Below are 17,903 nucleotides of genomic sequence, written 5' to 3'. Positions count from 1 at the left end.
AGCTGGAACAATGGTCTTCAGGTGTCCTCTCTAGCATCGGTTCCCACCATACGAAGCTGCTATTAAAACATCAATCAGCTCTGTTTGAAGTAACCACTGACAGTGTTCAGTGAGCGAGAAACTCAATCGAGCAGGACAAAATAAACTAACAGCATATGGTTGATTTTCGCAACAGATGTCGCTAGTAGTAAAAGCTACGGCGATTTATTGTGTATGCAAAAAACTGACGCTTTGGTGAATTAATCAGCTTCTTGCAAGGGGTATTCAACTTTGCACACCTTAAACTGTGCCAAGAGTTTTGGCAGTGCCGAAAGCTGTGCCAAGCGTTGTGCCGATCATTTCGAAGTAGGCCGAAGTGTATCAATCAAGGTGTCAATATCTTGGCAACCCTGAAGATAGACTTTTGTGATTGTGTTTACATTTTCAATTAATCTTATTCATGACCATGATTCATGGCAAATATTAAGCTTCATTCTCATTAGAATGACAAGAAACGAACACCAGCTGCCGGTAAAATGCTCCCCCGATCAAATCAAACCCAGAACTCGAACGAACGAAAGTTCACTCCTACCCTAGAAACCCTAGACTCAGAACTACATACGCAACCTCGAATACATCATCCAAGCATATCGTATCGCAGATTGTGATGCCTCCTACCATAACCCAATTACACACGTTCAAACCTATCAAGTTCACGATCCTTCCTCATTAGAATGACAAGAAACGGACGGTGGACAAAATTTTCACCAGCTTGGCAGATGTGATACCTTCCACAAGGTACCACCAATCAAAACCAATGACCAATGTACCACCAGTGAAAACCATCTTATAATGTCCCCCCACTTCATATCTGTCATACCTCGGAAATGGTGCACGATCCAGATAAACTTCGCATCTGCAGTTCAACTGTACCCTGTAGTTGATGTTGTTCATCTGCACGCCCATGGGATCTTGCCGAACAGCAAATTACTTAGTGTCGTCATGCGTCATGCACTTTCGAGAATGAGCAAGGCCTTATAATTGATTGATTGGTAGGCCATCCATCGCACCGGATCCTTTTTAGCCGAACTAGTGCAACAGAGGAGTGCAGATTGGATCGTTGATGATGGGGTGTACTCACGGAATAGAATGTAATTGCATTTTTGATTGCATTGATCTGTTCCTATAAATCCTATACTGTTTCACTAAGGCAATCGTCCAGACCTGATGGAATACTTGGGGTTAATACTTATCGACATCCCCCAATAAGTACTAGGACTTGTATGGACATCCCTATAAAGTCCTGTGGATTTCCCATCGAAGTCCATACCAATTGAAACCAATGACTGCCAAAGGATACCTAAGGAAAGACGTAGGAGAAAACGATTAAATTTTCATACCGGAAGACCCTTGGCAAGACCGGGATTCAAACCTGGCCAAAATACAAAACCCATCACCCGCACCCCATATGATGTGGTTTGTTTTTCTTTATCGTTCGTTCTGCATAACACCCTTGTAAAACAAAACAAACATCCTCCGCAGCTGGCACAATATTGTCGTCGTTCAGAGGATTTTTGTCCATTCAGTTCGCCGATCGCATTCCACACCGTACCGTCGTCGTATTGGACGATCTTACAGGCATTTGACCAACCGTTGCTGGACAAAACCCATTTTGGCCATCTTGACTGTCGTATCGACCCTCTCGACCGACCATGGTGTGGAAGAACGCTGTTGGCTTGAAGCTATTCTGGACGAAACCCCGAGCCGCTGGGCTACGAATCGGATGAGATAAACTTAGTTTCATGGTGCAGACAGGTGCAGGTAATACTCACAGCAGTTTTCCTTGGAATCCGAACCCAATGTGAAGCCCAATGGAGTAAACAAAGAAGTTAACCTTAGCAACGATTGGCAAAACGTCAACTCTCGACAGTGATGCCGTTTTATATTGTGTTGATTGTATCCTACTATTCACCGTTTGTCTTAAAGTGCCGAATAGTGTGCCATGCCGTGTTTCGGCACAGTGTGCAGAGTTGATTACCCCTTGGCTGCTTGGTCAATTGTGGAAATTGGCTTTATCTCAATGGTTCCAGCTGCCACGTGATCTCTAATGAAATTATGTCCGACATGAATGTGTTTTACCAGCTTTGATTCAGCATTCATTGCCATCCCGATGTAGCCTCGGTTAGCTTCAAATATTGGCGCTGGATCGCGCTTCTCTTTCTGCTTAAGGTCCCCCAGAACACCACTCAGTCCGATTGCTTCTGACACCGCTGCACTTAATGCGATGTATTCTACCTCACTAGATGAAGTTGATACCGTTGCTTGCTTTCGACTCGCCCATGCTACAGGAAATCCAAACACCGGTTCACCGAATCCGAGGCCCAATCTGAGTCGTCAAATCCCACAAGCGGTTCCAATGATTCAGCTTCCTTGAATAGCAGTCCCTTGCTACTGGTACCCTTCAGGTACCGGACGATACGTTTGAAAGATTGCCAATGGATTTCCGCCGGGTTCTTTTTTTTAATCTTCCCAGGTAACTAATTGGGAAGCACAGATCTGGCCTAACAGTTGTCATCTGATACATCAGGCTTCCAAGAAGTTCCCGATACGCCGTTCCAGTCCTCTTTCTTCATGGTTCAGTTGAAGTGCCTTTTCCATCGGAGTATTGGAAGCATTGCACTCTTTCTCACCCGGAACCGGCTCAACATTTTGTTCACGTTGACCGTCTAGGCTAGTTTGAGTTCACCTGAATTCCGAGGATAATTCAGTTTGGCTTCACCGAAGTCGGACATTTCAAATTCTAAGGCCAATCGTAGTTTCAATTTTAGAATGGTCTCCAAGTTCCTTCCGACAATAAACCTCGTCGGATATCTTTATTGATACGTAGAGGCAGTAATCCCGCTTTGATCTGGTCATGCCCAACTTCAACAATACGCCGTTACGATTTTCGTAACTTGCAGATCGGAGATACGCAGTAGCAATTGTTTGGCCTCCCTTTCGTAGCGTTGCCACTTGATTGTTGAAACTTACTTCAACTCCAGCCTTTGTTAACTTCTTAACAGACATCAAATTGTCTCGGAGTTCCGGAACAAACAGTACCTCCTCATCACACATCATGTCACCACGATTACTGGTTCCAGAAATCATTCCAGCTTGCCTAGCTACTAGGGATTGTCCATCTTTAGCAACATTGATAACAACTGGTTGGTCCAATGAGCTCAAAGACTTGAAGAAGTTCTCGATCCAGATCCAGAATCAAGCTTGAACGTTATCTTCCTGTTGTTCTCCCGCTTGGAAACAGCACTGTCAGTCATGAATACAACGGACTTCGAACCAGCTGCCATGTTTGCGTTGCCTTTAGTCTTCTTGCAGTGCTTCTTCATGTGCTCTCTTTTTCCACATTTTCGGGACTTTTCAACTCCGGTAAACGCAGTAGGCTTCTCCCCTGGATTCTGCATCCAATCACTCCGCTTCGACTCTTCGTTGATCAATCGTTACTTCATCAGCTCCTGCTCCTGCTCCGGAAGATTCTCTACCGCCGTCACGATAGGGCCGAACAACTGTCGCTCTCCTCAACAGCCGATATAGCTAGCAATCTAGCAATCAGCTGCCCTGCTGACTTTTTTGGGAACGTGTCCTCGAGGCTCTTCCACCATAGCCTTCACGGTAGTTTTGTCCCGACCACAGCCACAAGGTATTCATCGGACTCAAACTCACCAGCATTGCCTTCGCTTTACGGGTCATCTCTTGGAATTTCACTACTTGAGCCGCTTCCGTAGGCGCTTCCTTGATGATCGCATCCCAGACGTTGGAGGCTTCCAAATAGGTCTTCACGCAAAACTGCCAAGTGTCATAGTTTTGACCAGAGAATTGTGGAATTCCGTGGCTTGAAACTTCCTTTCGTCAGTCACCCATAACCTGTTGAGGTTTCTTCTACTACGCAGTGAAACAAGTAATTTAAGTAACGAGAACAGTTCATTAACTAGGTCTATTCCGCTTGATGGCTTGACAGTTTGTTGTTTATTAATTTATTTGATAAGGCTCAAACGAATTAACTTTACAGAGCCGAGGATTCTTGGTCACTATACAATACATCTTTAAACTATAGTCAAAAGGTACAACACAATAAACACTTTATCCTCCGCTATCCAAAAAGCCTCCTCCATCAGAACTGGAGCCGTTTCCAGTGGTTTCATTGTATGGCAGTTACGCCATCGGGGGGCAGAGTGCTTCCATTGCAGCAATGGACGCAAAACGTGGTCAGCACTCACACACTCATCACACGAAAGGGTTGCTTTTCAAAGTCGACGACGCATCGACCGAAAGAACTGCTGATGAAGAACAATGATCGAGAGTGGCCTGCTTCTGTCGACAGCCGAGTGAACACAGAGATGGCTTGACACGGAATGAATCAAATTTTAGTTCCAACATCTTCATAGGCTACTACGATAGCTGGCTTCGTCCAATTATTGCTCCGTTTCTCAACAGTTTTCGCTTCTAAAATCGTTATTTTTGGAAAAAAAAAAATCTACAAATCTCCTGTTTAAACAGTCCAAAAGTTTGCATTTTTCGTAAAGTTTATTTTTTTATTTTAATCGAGCAAGGCCATTTTGAGATATTTAAGATTCGAACATTTTTTTTAAATTGGAATATAGGACTTTGTGAGATATTTGAGTTCCTAACACTGTTTTCGATTTTTCTTAAAATTAATAAAAAATGCCAGTCATATTTTTCTCAGAAAGACTTAATTTGTCTTTACAACTTGGTCTCAGAAGTCATTTCGATGAGAAGCGAAGTTTTACTGCTACAATTTATTGAAAAATTACAAAGACGCCATTTTGAAAATTTTATATTTTGTTTGTCTGAGGTTACAAGAGTCTTTCTAAAGTTCGTTAGTTTTCCGGTCTTTCTTGAAAAGCTTCCTGAAAACTTCACTGAATTTTTGTGTAGTTCAATAAACTACTATGAAGATTCTCTTGAACTTCTCTTCTATATATAGGTCTCGGCTTTCGCTGAGGTTTCCCAATTCGTGTAACTTTTCTGAAGTTCTCCCAGTTTCTCAGTGGATCAGCTGAAAGGTTAGGAGAACCTCTGATAGGATGTAGCAGCCACTGATAAGAAAAGACTGTGAGGTTCGATGAACTTCTGAGAAATTTATCGAATATTGGAGATGTTCTGCTAGTTTTAAGGAGGTTTTACACCATTAAATTATTAAAGAGCTTAAATGAATTACGGCAAAGCACAGTCAACATCGTATATAAGGATGATACTCAGCAATGAATCTATGACAAAATGTCGATGGATTAAAGGTCGAAGAACAAAAGGTCGAATTGACAAAAGGTCGAAGGACAAAAGGTCGAATGAACATAACGTCGGAGACAAAAGGTCGAATGGACAAAAGGTCAAGTGGACAAAGGGTCGCATGGGAAAAATGTCGAATTGACTGACCTTAGAAGGACAAATTGTCGAAGGTACAAAAGTTTGATTGGTCAAAAGGTCGTATTTAACATACACACTTTTTACCGTGGGCACAACCGAGTAGCTCGGCATTTTATTCTGCTTTATCTCAGTAAAAAACTTGCCGAGATTCAGCTAACAAACGGGAAATTTGCCGAGATCTCAGCTGACAAACATAAATTTTGCTGAATCTCGGCAAGCTTTTCAGTGAGATCCAGCAAAATAAAATGCCGAGCTGCTTGGTGGTGCCTATCTGGGCAAAAAAAAATCAAAGTGTGTAGAGGGACAAAAGGTCGAACGGACAAAAGGTTGAAATGGACAAAATTAAAAAAAAAACGAACATAAAACTTGAACTTAGATGTCAAAAGGTCGAATGGACAAAGTTCGAAATGATCTTAGATGGAAAAAAGGTCAAAGGTACAAAAGTTTGAATGGACAAAAGGTTGAATTGAACTTCGAGGGACAAAAGGTCGAATGTAAAAAGGCCGAATTGAGCTTTGAAGGATAAAAATATCAAATTTAACATAAAGGGACAAAAGGTCGAATTGACAAAGGTTGAAATGGACAACATTTCAAAAAACGAACTTCAAAATTGAACTTAGAAGTCAAAAGATCTAAGGGACAAACGCCAAATTGATCTTAGAGGGACAAAAGGTCGAAGGTACAAAAGTTCGAATGGACAAAAGGTCGAATTGAACTTAGAGGGACAAAAAGTCGAATGTACAAAAAGTTGAAATAGTCAATATTTCAAAAAACGAACATCAACATTGACAATATATTGTTTAAAAAGAGAGTTTAAAATAACTGTAAAAAATACTATGTTTTCGCATAAAGAACTGTTAACTGTGTTATCTTAATTTCCCAAAGGACTGCTCATGAGGAGGAAACACAATTTGGAGTTAGCCTCCCCATTTTATCCTCCAACAATTTGACCTGTTTATCCATTCAAACTTTTGTCCATTTCAAACTTTTGTCCATTTCGACCTTTTGTCCATTCCAACCATTTGTCCATTTTGAATTTTTGTTTATTCGACATTTTGTCCATTCGACCTTTTGTTCATTCAACTTTTTGTCCATTCGACCTTTTGTCCATTCGATCTTTTGTCCACCTAAATTCAAATAGTCCTTTTGTCCATTCGACGTTTTGCCCCTCTAAATTAAATTTGTCCTTTTATCCCTTCGACGTTTTGTCCCTTTAAGTTCAATTCGACCTTTTGTCCATTCGACTTTAAGTCTCCTCATCGAATGATGCTGAAGATTAACCGTATGAACTGTCAACTTCCGAAATACATACAATCAACCAACCAACGCCCATCAAATCGAACGTATCCAACCACTTCATTCACCCAATCCTGTGCATGTAAATAAACCATATTCCGTAGTAAGTTGTGTTCGTTGTTGCTTTCAAGTTCTCTGCACGTATGTTGTGATGTTTGTTTTCTTCCCCCCAGTTCTTGAACAAGTTCAAAACGAAAAAAAAATCTCTCGACCTCCCCCTCAGATTTACAATTACACCCCCCCCCCCCCTGTTACTCTCACGTTCCCGGAATGATCGTTTATGATTTATACCGCCTTCCCCAAAGTTCGTTTTTCGAAAATCCTTGCTGCATGCCAGAGAGTACTATCGGCCTGTGGCAGGACAGATGAAAATCAAAGTTAAAATGAAGCTCTTCTGTTTCTCTTTCCTCACCTGGCAGCTGCTGGACCACGTGCTGTTCAACCCGTCGCTCTGGATCTACACCCCGGCCACGGTTCAGGCCCGGCTCTATGCCTACCTGGCGACGGAGTTCCTCTCGGACACCCAGATCTACAGCAACGTCCGGCGGGTCAGCACCGTCCTGCAGACGGTCCACACCCTCAAGTTCTACTACTGGGTCGTCAATCCCCGGGCCAAGTCCGGCATCACGCCGAAAGGCCTGGACGGCCCACGACCGGCCCAGAAGGATATCCTAGCCATTAGGGCTTACATACTGCTGTTCCTGAAGCAGCTCATCATGATCGGAAACGGTGTCAAGGATGACGAACTGCAGAGCATCCTGAACTACCTGATGACGATGCACGAGGACGAAAACCTGCACGACGTCCTGCAGATGCTGATATCGCTCATGTCCGAGCACCCCAGCTCGATGGTTCCGGCCTTCGATGTCAAGCACGGCGTCCGGACAATCTTCAAACTGCTGGCCGCCGAAAGTCAGCTGATACGGCTCCAAGCGCTCAAGCTACTCGGGTTCTTCCTATCCCGCAGTACGCACAAGTAAGTACCCCCTTCCCCCCCCCCCCCATTTTTTAACCAATTCAACATATATATAACCCCACCGCATCCAAATCTAGACGCAAGTACGACGTCATGTCCCCGCATAACCTCTACACCCTGCTAGCGGAGCGGCTCCTCCTGTACGAGGAATCCCTCTCGCTGCCGACCTACAACGTCCTGTACGAGATCATGACCGAGCACATCTCCCAGCAAATCCTCTACGCCAAGCACCCGGAACCGGAAAGTCACTACCGCCTGGAGAACCCCATGATCCTCAAGGTGGTCGCCACCCTAATCCGCCAGTCCAAGCAGAGCGAACAGCTTCTGGAAGTCAAGAAGCTGTTCCTCTCCGACATGACCCTTCTGTGCAACAACAATCGCGAGAACCGGCGAACCGTGCTGCAGATGAGCGTCTGGCAGGAGTGGCTCATCGCCATGGCGTACATCCACCCGAAGAACTCCGAAGAACAGAAGCTGTCCGATATGGTCTATTCCCTATTCCGGATGCTGCTGCATCACGCGATCAAGTACGAATACGGTGGCTGGCGGGTGTGGGTCGATACGCTTGCGATCGTCCACTCGAAGGTGTCGTACGAGGAGTTCAAGCTGCAGTTCGCCCAGATGTACGAACACTACGAGAAGCATCGGACGGACAACATTACGGATCCGGCACTGCGGCAACAGCGACCAATCAGCACAATCAGCGGTTGGGAGCGTGGAGCCGGTGGAGATCGAGGCGGAGGAGGAGACGACGGAGGAGGGCCGGTTAAAGGTGAAGTAGCGGCTCTGGAAGGGACGAAGAAGTGTATCTGCGAACCAGGAGAGGTAGAAGAAGGAGTGAAAGGTAAGGCTAGGGAAGTGTTGGAAAACGGCGATGAAGAGGAAGATGAAGAGGAGGAGGAAGAAGAAGAGGAAGAGGAGATGGAGGAAGAGCAGGGCGAAGAGGAGATGGAGGAAGAAGAGGAGGAGCTATCGCAAAGCGAGATGAAGAAGGCATTGGAGATCGGTTCGCTCAAGGACAGTCAAAGCGTGTCGGAGCAGGTGGTGGAGAACATAGTGGAAGAGATCATTAGCAAATCAGAGAGCATGCTGAAAGAAACCGAACAGCTGCAGCAGTCTAGCGCAGAACAGACGACTTCGTCTCCAGTGATCAAGGACGAAGAAATCGAACTGGCAGTGAACGAAGTGGTTCAGGGAGTTTTGTCACTGAAAACTTCCAGTGCAACGCCGACGACGACGACGGCAGGAGAAGATGCGTTGAATAACAACAACGGCAGCAGTACCGACGATGTCATGCAGAAGACTGATAGCGTAGCATCAAGTGCAATAACTAGTGTTAATAGCAACAATTTAAACAATAATAATCTAAGTAGCAATAGCGGTGAAGAAGAAGAGGAGGAGCACGATACCGACGACGGTCAAGAAGCACCGAGTGAAGAGCAGGTCAAAGCCATGATCTCCAATATTGTGAACGAAATGGTGGACAACAGTCTGAAAGCAGACAGCACGACGGACGCCAATGAAAACCACGTCTCTTCGGACGTGACGATGGAGCAGAGTGAAATTGAAGCTCAAGTCAAGGAGGTCGTCGAGTCCATCATCACCGATGCGGTTCTGAAGGCCGAACAGATTTCCACCCCGGAGCCGGATCAGGAACCGGAACAGATGAGTACCGAGTCTAGTCCGGAGAAGGAGGGCCTCCGTACCGTGAATGTCGGTACGGTTTCGGCGGAAATCGCCCGGAACGAAGCCTGCGCAGACATCAAAGAAGAACTCGAAGAGGATGAACCGGAAGATGATGAAGAGGACGAAGACAGTGAAGTGCCGGACACTCCGGTCACCGTCGCAACCGTGATAATGAACGACGCAGTTACCCAAAGCGCAAGTCAGTCGTCCGCAGTTCCGACGATTACCAAGAAGACAGCAGTCAACGCCTCAACCAGTACGGCTAACGATTCTCCTCCGGCACACTACGGAACCAACGCGGGAGGCTCCACCAAGCAGCAACGCTCCAAATCCGCCTCAACCCGTCCAATGTTCTCGCCGGGACCTACCCGGCCTCCCTTCCGGATCCCCGAGTTCAAGTGGTCCTACATCCACCAGCGACTCCTCTCGGACGTCCTCTTCTCGCTCGAGACCGACATCCAAGTGTGGCGTTCGCACTCGACCAAGAGTGTTCTGGATTTCGTCAACTCTGCCGAAAATGCAATCTTCGTGGTGAACACGGTTCACCTGATCTCGCAACTCGCTGACAATCTGATCATTGCCTGCGGCGGACTCCTGCCGCTACTCGCCAGCGCCACGTCTCCCAATGTAAGTATGATCCGTTGGAAGCGCGTTAGTGATTTGCTTGATTTGACCGTTTTTTTTTGTTGCAGTCCGAATTGGATGTTCTGGAACCGACGCAGGGCATGCCACTGGACGTGGCCGTATCATTCCTGCAGCGTCTGGTCAACATGGCCGACGTCCTCATCTTTGCCAGCAGCCTAAACTTTGGCGAACTGGAAGCCGAGAAGAACATGTCCAGCGGAGGCATCCTCCGTCAGTGTCTCCGGTTGGTGTGTACATGTGCCGTCCGGAACTGCCTCGAGTGCAAGGAACGAACCCGGGGTCTCTACAATGGAATGTCCCTCAAGGACATTCCCGGCGGAGCGCACCTGCAAGCCCTAATCCGCGGAGCGCAAACCACCTCCAAGACAATCATCGAATCCCTGTCCGGCCCGATGAGTCCGGTCAAAGATCCAGAGAAGCTACTCCAGGACATGGACATCAACCGGCTGCGGGCGGTCATCTATCGGGATGTGGTAAGTATTGTATTTGCTTTTCGATTGTATTTGCCCTTTCCCCCATACACACACACACCCCTATGGCAAGGACGACCGAAGGACCCCTAATTTTTAATCTAAAGAAACGTCTGTTCCAGGAGGAGACCAAACAGGCCCAGTTCCTCTCGCTGGCCATCGTCTACTTCATCTCGGTCCTGATGGTGTCCAAGTACCGGGACATCCTGGAACCGCCGCCGGAGCTTCAGATCCACCGGAACTCGTCGCCGGTCATGCAACGGCAAACTCCAACCCAAGGTAAGTCGTTTTGTACGTCCAATTCCGGATCTTATGCCTCTCTACCTTCTTCCGATATTTATCTTCTATCCGTAATTGTGTGGAATGACCACATCCGGTGCTCCTCCGATGCTGGTCAGCTTTGTTGTTCGTTTCCGTTCGTAGAATTCCGCCTTTCGATTCCGATTCGACGGTTTCCCCCCATCCCGTTTCGGTTGTTTCTATTTGAGTTAAGGCTTCTCATTTGTTTTTTTTTTCTCTTTCGTTTTCGGGTTTGGTTCAATTCACTTGCGAAAGTTGCGCACTACCACCTATCTACTGCTCTGTACAATGTGGCTTCCCATGATCCGAAACATAGTGCCGGTCGCTGTATGTGCTGTATGCTGTATGTAAACGGTGGGGGTGGGTGGAGTGAGAAAATGAACGAAAAGAACTTTTGCACTAATGTCGAGTTGAGTTGATTCCCTGTTGGGAGGGAGCTTCCTATCTGCTTCATTCGCCGGCGGCGGGATGTTGCGCGGCCACTGGGCCATAGTTCGGTGGAGCTGAATAGTTTATTGAATTGAACTGGGGCTCCGTTTGGAGTGGTGGGAATAAACGGACGGAACGAACGAATGAATGGGATCTTGGGGAATGATAAAATAAAACTTTACGGAATTATACCACTGGGAGAGCGGGAAGGAAGCAACTCGAAACGGTGTAGGTGGTCGTATACGTGTGCAGGAGGGAGGGAGGGAGTGGGGATGTTTGTAATTGGAAGAGGATTCGACGAAGTGGATTGCCTGACAGGAGTGATATTATTGGTTGATGCCTTTTTATTATAGTCACTTTAACGCTCTTGGGTCTTTCGTGACTTGTGCGGGGGTGAGATTTGAACTCGGGACTTTGGCGTGAGAGGTATGGATGCTAACCTCTACGCCGGTTCGTCTCATTGGTCAATGCTTTTCGCATTGGTTAGATTGGTTATTCTCATATTTCGAAACGTGTCTTAAATGGTCATTATTTTTTTGACATTCGGAAGCGGTTCCAGATGGCTCTGAAGAGCGTCATATTTCTATTTCATAATTTCATTTAATGATGTAGCATATTGAAATGCATGACTTTGGAAATATAAGATGTCTAACAAAAAAAAATCCGTTTCTGGGCAACATTGACCTTTTTTTTTTGGATATCCGAAATGTTTCTGGAAGATCTTGAATGGGGTCATAATTCACTCAATTCACTCAGATTTTATCATGTGGCATATTGAGCTTCATGATTTCGAAGGCTTAAGACACCCTGCTAAATTTATTGCATTTTGGGGCAATGTTGACCCGTTTTTGGATATCTGGAACCGGTTCCGAAGGACACTGCACGGAGTCATATTTGCAATTCACTGAAACTGTTTAGTTATAGATCTTACTTCGTCCAAATCGGTTCCCCAGGACTCAACGAAAATATTTTCCCGGAAGGAAATATTCCCATGTAACAATTTGGGTTTTATGAGGGTTCTGAAGACCATTATTTAGACTTGTAGAATGCTATGAAACCACGGTAAAACTTGCAATGCTACTTGGGTTCAGATTCTCAATGGAACTAGTAAGACCCAAACAGAAATTATTCGAACTCTCGAATTTCTTAGCAAATTTCTGAGCTTGTTCCGAATGTGTGCGCCGGAATGGGCTTTTAAGCTTTTTTTTCCAAAATTTTTGTGAGTTTCCAAAAGGGTTTGGAACTCGGATTTAATTTCGACATATTATATTCAGTATTTGTTCCTCAGGGTAGAGCTTCACTCGCATGTTCTTTGATATTGCCTGCTACGGACATTTTTCAGACGGATCAAGAGCTTAAGATCGTCGTCTATTATAATTGAATCGCATTTTGCTTCAACTGTAGAAGTAGTCAGAGATTCAAGAGCATAATTAACATCATCTTTGGTTTGCAAAGGAATATTTGGATCAAAGTTATGTTCCATAAATGTTCGACATTGCTCCCAATTAGCTCGAATCAAGGACAATCGGGGAGACCGATAAATAATCGTGAATTAAATGTGATCCTTACATAATGTTTGTTTTTGCCTTTTATAATCGAATGTCATTAACGAAAAGGCCAATACATTGGATTTTTTTTTTCAAAACTGAAGTTCTTAACTTTCTTTAGTGTAAGATACAACAACTTAAGTCTGCGATCTAAATGATTGCAGTGAGAATCCTAAGAAATACCAAGCCTCAGACATTTGACTTTTGGTTAACTTTGATATCTCAAAAGTTTTCACATCAACCTTTGTACGGCAGTTTTATTATTTTTTATCTAGTTCGTTTATTTGTATAGCTCAATCGTGTTAGCTTTACGGAGCTTGTTTGTAACAAAATTCACTTAATTCTATGTCTAGTAGGAGTTGGACCGAATACTCGCGGCTTACCAACGGCAGTTTTAATAACTTGGTAACTTTTAGAACCTTGAGAACTTTTCATATCACAGAATCTAGAATACTTCTCCATTTCTTACCTCAGAATTCTCCTCAGAATACTCTTCTAAATTCAGAAGGAATTCTAGTTCACCTACATAGATTCTGTTATTAATATTTGCATTAATATAGTTGATGTATTTTATAAACAATTTAAGAATTTCATTTCTTCTGGCTGCTGCAATGTTGCCCAAGATTGGTCGTATCAACTCGGTGAAGGAAAGTCGTTGCCATCCGCCAAGAGTCGTCATTATTCTTCGTTGTACGTGCGTCCATGCTGCAGCTATACGAGGGCACTCACAGAACTTGTACTGTAGCGTTTCAATAGACACCATGCAGTGCTGACAATTCGAATCATTTGCACGTCCGATAATGTTCATTAGTCTGCGGTGCTCCGGCTTCTCGTTGATTAACATGTAGAGATCGCTGCGTTGGCACGACGTTAATCCTCTGGACGAAATATTTGTACAGATTTTTTTTCCAAATTTGACCTGGTTGGTTCCGTTCCACCCTTGGCAGTTCGGTTTGCTCAAGATAGAGGCAATGAATTTGATCGCTGGTGGGATTTTGTTGGATGTTGGGTGGAAGCAAAGCAGTCTGCAGAGGAAGCAGTTTGAAACAAGGAAGATCGGCAGGGGGAGGAATATTTTGGGAGAGAAGCTCTACCCGTGTGAGGAGAGGATGGAGATAAAGCACGATAAGTAACATCGACATTGGGTCTCCCTGCCGTACGGATTGCTCTATACGGAACGGCTGTGATGTGAAAGGCGCACATTCACCAGCAGACGTGACGAAGACGCAGCAGCGACCCGAGAGAGTCAGCCGACGAAGCCCTGGTTGAAACCCCGAGATAGAAGAGTCCGATGCAGGAACTCGTGAGAGACCCGATCGAACGCGTGATCGAGATCGAAAGAGATCATTTTCCCTTTTTGCTTTCTCGCGGTTAGTTGTGCTACACGATCCTTAAGCGAGAGCGTGGCTTGGAAGATGGATCGATCGGTGTTGGCACATTTTTGCGTGTCGCTCAGGACTCGATGTGTCCGGAGAATGTGTTCCAGGCGGGTCTTCATGACGCGGGAGAGAATTTTGAAGTTGACGTTGAGCAGGCTGATCGGACGGTATGCTCTCGCTGTTCCATCGCTACCTCTCTTTTTAACCAGTACGATAGTGCCATCGGCAAATTCCGAAGGTAGCTCATCCGTCATAGCTTCATTGGTGACGAAGTAGAGCTCTCGAACTCGATAGATGATGTCGAAAGTTCGATGGTAAAACTCCACCGGTAGACCATCGATACCCGGCGATTTTCGTTTTTGTGACGTTCGGATGGCATTTTTCAATTCGTTGATGCTGATCTCTGCCACAAGAGCAGCGTTAGCTTCGTCGTTCTCGGGTACTACTCTCTCGGTTTCAAACATCTCCTCCCCAACTTGCCTGGTCTCCACCGCCGCATACAAGTCCTTGAAGTATCGGAGCATGTGCTGCTCGATCTCCAGGGAGCCTTGAATTTGCTCTCCTCACTCGTTCTGCAGCTCTGTGATGATTGTTTTTTTACGTCGTCTATCACCCAACTGGAAGGTGGATATGCTCTCTCCGGCTACGAATGTTTCATTGATCCGAATGAAATTTTGTGCGAAGCGTCGCTGCAGCGTGAGCATTTTCGCTTTCACGCGGTTGATAGTCGTCAACATGCCTGGATTTTGTTAGTAGCCATCATACGCGAGCCTCAATTGCGCGTAGAGACGTTGGTATTCAGCGTTAAAGATGCTGAATACTTCGCTTGACTTCCAGCGGAAAAACGATTTAATTTTTTGCTTCGCGTATGAGATCCACCATGCCATCCAGCTGGGGAAATTCCTCCGTTGGCGGGTCCAAAACTGCCACCGGACTTGGAAATCATCGATGTTTTTGGCAGTCAAAAGATGAGGACGGAGGGACCAGAAGCCACGTCCTTGTTCACGACCGAGGTGCGGAAGGCAAATTCGCGCTGTAAGAGCTTTGTGGTCTGTGAACGAACATACGTGTGTGGCAGCACTTCGCAGATGCTCGCAAAGCCCATAGCTTACATACATGCGATCGAGCCGGGATGCCGCATTGTGCGTAACGTATGTGGGTGCGGGGTCTTGAAGCTGCAGCTGCCGTACGGTCGCTTGGAGCGCCGGACTTGTGTTTGAACTCGTGGAGTCGCTCGGGTGAAGCACGCAATTAAAATCGCCCCAGCGAGGACGAAGTGTTGCGTGTTGTGCCGAAGGTAATATGCGATCGTGCCGTTGAAGAATCTCTCTCTTTCCGCACGAGCAGCTGTCCCCGATGGCGCATAGATATTACAGAGAGTTGTGTTTTGCACCCTCAAAGCGATGAGGCGGCCATCCAGGCTCTTCTTCACATGCGAGAACTGAGTGTGGTCTTTCAGCGCGATTGCCGTTCCTCGCCTTGCCTGGTCCACATTGCAGACAATGTTTAAGCCAGGGAGAGAGAGCTGATCATTCTCCACCTCCTGGAGGAAAACGATATCTAGCTCCAGCGTTCGTACAAAGGTCCGAAGAGAGTCAATTTTCGTTCCGTTCGTGATATTGTTGATGTTGATGGAGGCGAGGTTGTAACTGAAGAACTCAGCCATTACGACAGTTGGTTACTCCCATCTCGCTTGTCGTCGCAGTCGTCCTCCACCCGAGGTTTCTTGCCTGGTGGTCGATTGCGGAGCTGCCTTCTTGAGCTGGATGAGCCGACAGACGAGTCTGTTTCGTTCACGCAGGCAAAAGAACATAAGAATTCCATAAGAAACACTTATGAATTTTAGCCACAAGAAATCAGTATGAATTTCATTGATTTGCCCTATGAAAAATAATGTTGACAAAAAAATAATAAATCGGAGCAGACTGGAACCGAACCATGGACGTTGAGATTACGGAGCTCGTGTGTTGACCACTCGTCTTTCATCGCTCAAGAATCTGAAATGGCTAAAGGCGTATAAGGGCTACGTTGTGTTAGACGAAACTCTTTCATAAGTCGCGTTTATGAAATTCATATTTGTCGTTCATAAGTCGAGTCTTATGAAATTCTTAAGTCTATTTGCCTCAGTGTTGCCATCGGACTTGCCACTAGCAGTTTTGCGATCCACTCCGCTGCTAGCAGGAGGCTGTTGACCTGTAGAGGGAGTCAACGACCTGCTGTCCGATGGGGGAATCGAAGCCGAGGAAGAGGCTAGCGTGGGAAAATTCTGTTCGTTGCGCATCGGTGGTAACAATTTCTGTTGTCGGTGGGAAACTTGTTTCGGTGGCGGCATGGTAGCCGGATTGACCGAGTTTGGTTCGAACCGGGGCCGTGCAGCTTGGTTCGAAGTTGTTTTGTTTTGATTCGCACTGGGAGCGATTTGGTTCGAGTGTGTGTTGGTTTGGTTCGGAGTATAGTCGGCTTGAGATGTTTTTTGTGAAGACATCTGCTTTGCGGCATCGGCATACGACTTTTGTACGAGCAATTTTTTATTCTGCACGCAAGTAGCCCCGATGTGGATGTATTCGCGACAGTGTCGGCATGTTTGTAGCTGCCCGAAATACGATATATTCGTCACTTCACCGTCGATGGTGACCCACGACTCGATGTTACGATTCACTTTCATTTTCGCTATGCGGACACCGGTCGAAATACCAGGGAAATCGATATCGGCTCCACATCGTTGCTCTCGTACTGATATGACGTCACCATACCTTCCGAGAAAATAAGCGATTTTTTGGTCCGACACCTCGGACAAATCGAAGAGCCTCACCTCCACTGCTCCATCCTCCAGCGTGATCCTTAGCGGATATTTTTTCCGTCGACGGTAATGTCGTGTTGGTTGTCATGTTCCTCGCAGATTCATTGCGCCAACTCTAGGCCGACAACTTTCACGAGCGAAACACTGAGTGTTCTGCTGTTCTGTTTACGTAGCACTTCACCTTGTTTCAGACCAAGAACGGTCGCACAGAATTTGTGGACTTTGGCAAGGTCCGGTTTCTTCGGCACATTCGAAAAGTCTATTCGAAAGGTATTTTCTCGACGGCCCATCGCGGAGTCGTTTGGACGCGCAGCGAAACGAAAAACGGCTCAGCGATGAGCAGAATACGAAAAAACACAGTTAACACTGGAAATTAGTTCGTGTTCGACTTCCACGAGCGATAGCAAAAACGCGTCTGTTCAGCTCGGAAGTTGAGCGCTCACTGCATAATTATCTTGAAATTCGTCTTAAAATCCCTTGAGAAAATCTCTTAGAATTTCATTGGAACTATTCTGAGAATTCGATTCCCTTAGAATTCTTCTCGAAATTCTCTTAAAACATCCTATTCAGAAATCTTGAGAAATTTGCTCAATTTTATTTTTTTGAATTTCTCTAGATTTCTCTAGATTTCTGCCCACAATATATGTAACAGTCTCTTCAGAAAAAAAAAACATTGGAATTTACCTCCCAAAAATACCTGGAACTTCTCCGCAGAATTTCGTAAGAATTATCTATAGAATATCTTAACATTCTGTCCAAATGATGATTTTTTTTTGAGCATCGTGTCTATTTTTTTATAGTTTTTTTTAATTACTTTAATAATATTTGGCTCAGTTTTCCCATCCAGCAAGTATTTGTGCCATTTGTGAATAATTTTTGTGGATTCTGTAAATCAAATAACTAATTGTTAAAACATTAGCCAAAATGTGCCATTGTTCGAATGGCATTTTTTGGATT

The 17,903-nt window shown here is 45.4% G+C and overlaps 1 protein-coding gene across 14 annotated transcripts in view; it reads left to right on the top strand.

The window, feature by feature from the left end:
- Nucleotides 1-17,903, top strand: part of rg (rugose) — a 414,681-nt gene that overhangs the window by 343,356 nt on the left and 53,422 nt on the right. For 5 of the 14 annotated variants that reach the window (XM_065220386.1, XM_065220382.1, XM_065220379.1 and 2 more), the window contains exons 12-15: nucleotides 7,104-7,690; nucleotides 7,768-10,003; nucleotides 10,069-10,494; nucleotides 10,599-10,770. In XM_065220386.1, the coding sequence (XP_065076458.1) occupies nucleotides 7,104-7,690; nucleotides 7,768-10,003; nucleotides 10,069-10,494; nucleotides 10,599-10,770 (3,421 nt within the window). The remainder of the gene's footprint in view (nucleotides 1-7,103; nucleotides 7,691-7,767; nucleotides 10,004-10,068; nucleotides 10,495-10,598; nucleotides 10,771-17,903) is intronic. The other 9 variants (XM_065220380.1, XM_065220392.1, XM_065220391.1 and 6 more) reach the window with 3 other exon arrangements.

The sequence above is a fragment of the Ochlerotatus camptorhynchus genome, unplaced genomic scaffold, assembly GCF_037179485.1.
Source record: "Ochlerotatus camptorhynchus isolate MF236.1 unplaced genomic scaffold, CSIRO-AGI_Acam_v1.1 ptg000125l, whole genome shotgun sequence".
Lineage (NCBI taxonomy): Eukaryota > Metazoa > Arthropoda > Insecta > Diptera > Culicidae > Ochlerotatus > Ochlerotatus camptorhynchus.
This window is presented reverse-complemented; position numbering and strand designations above follow the sequence as displayed.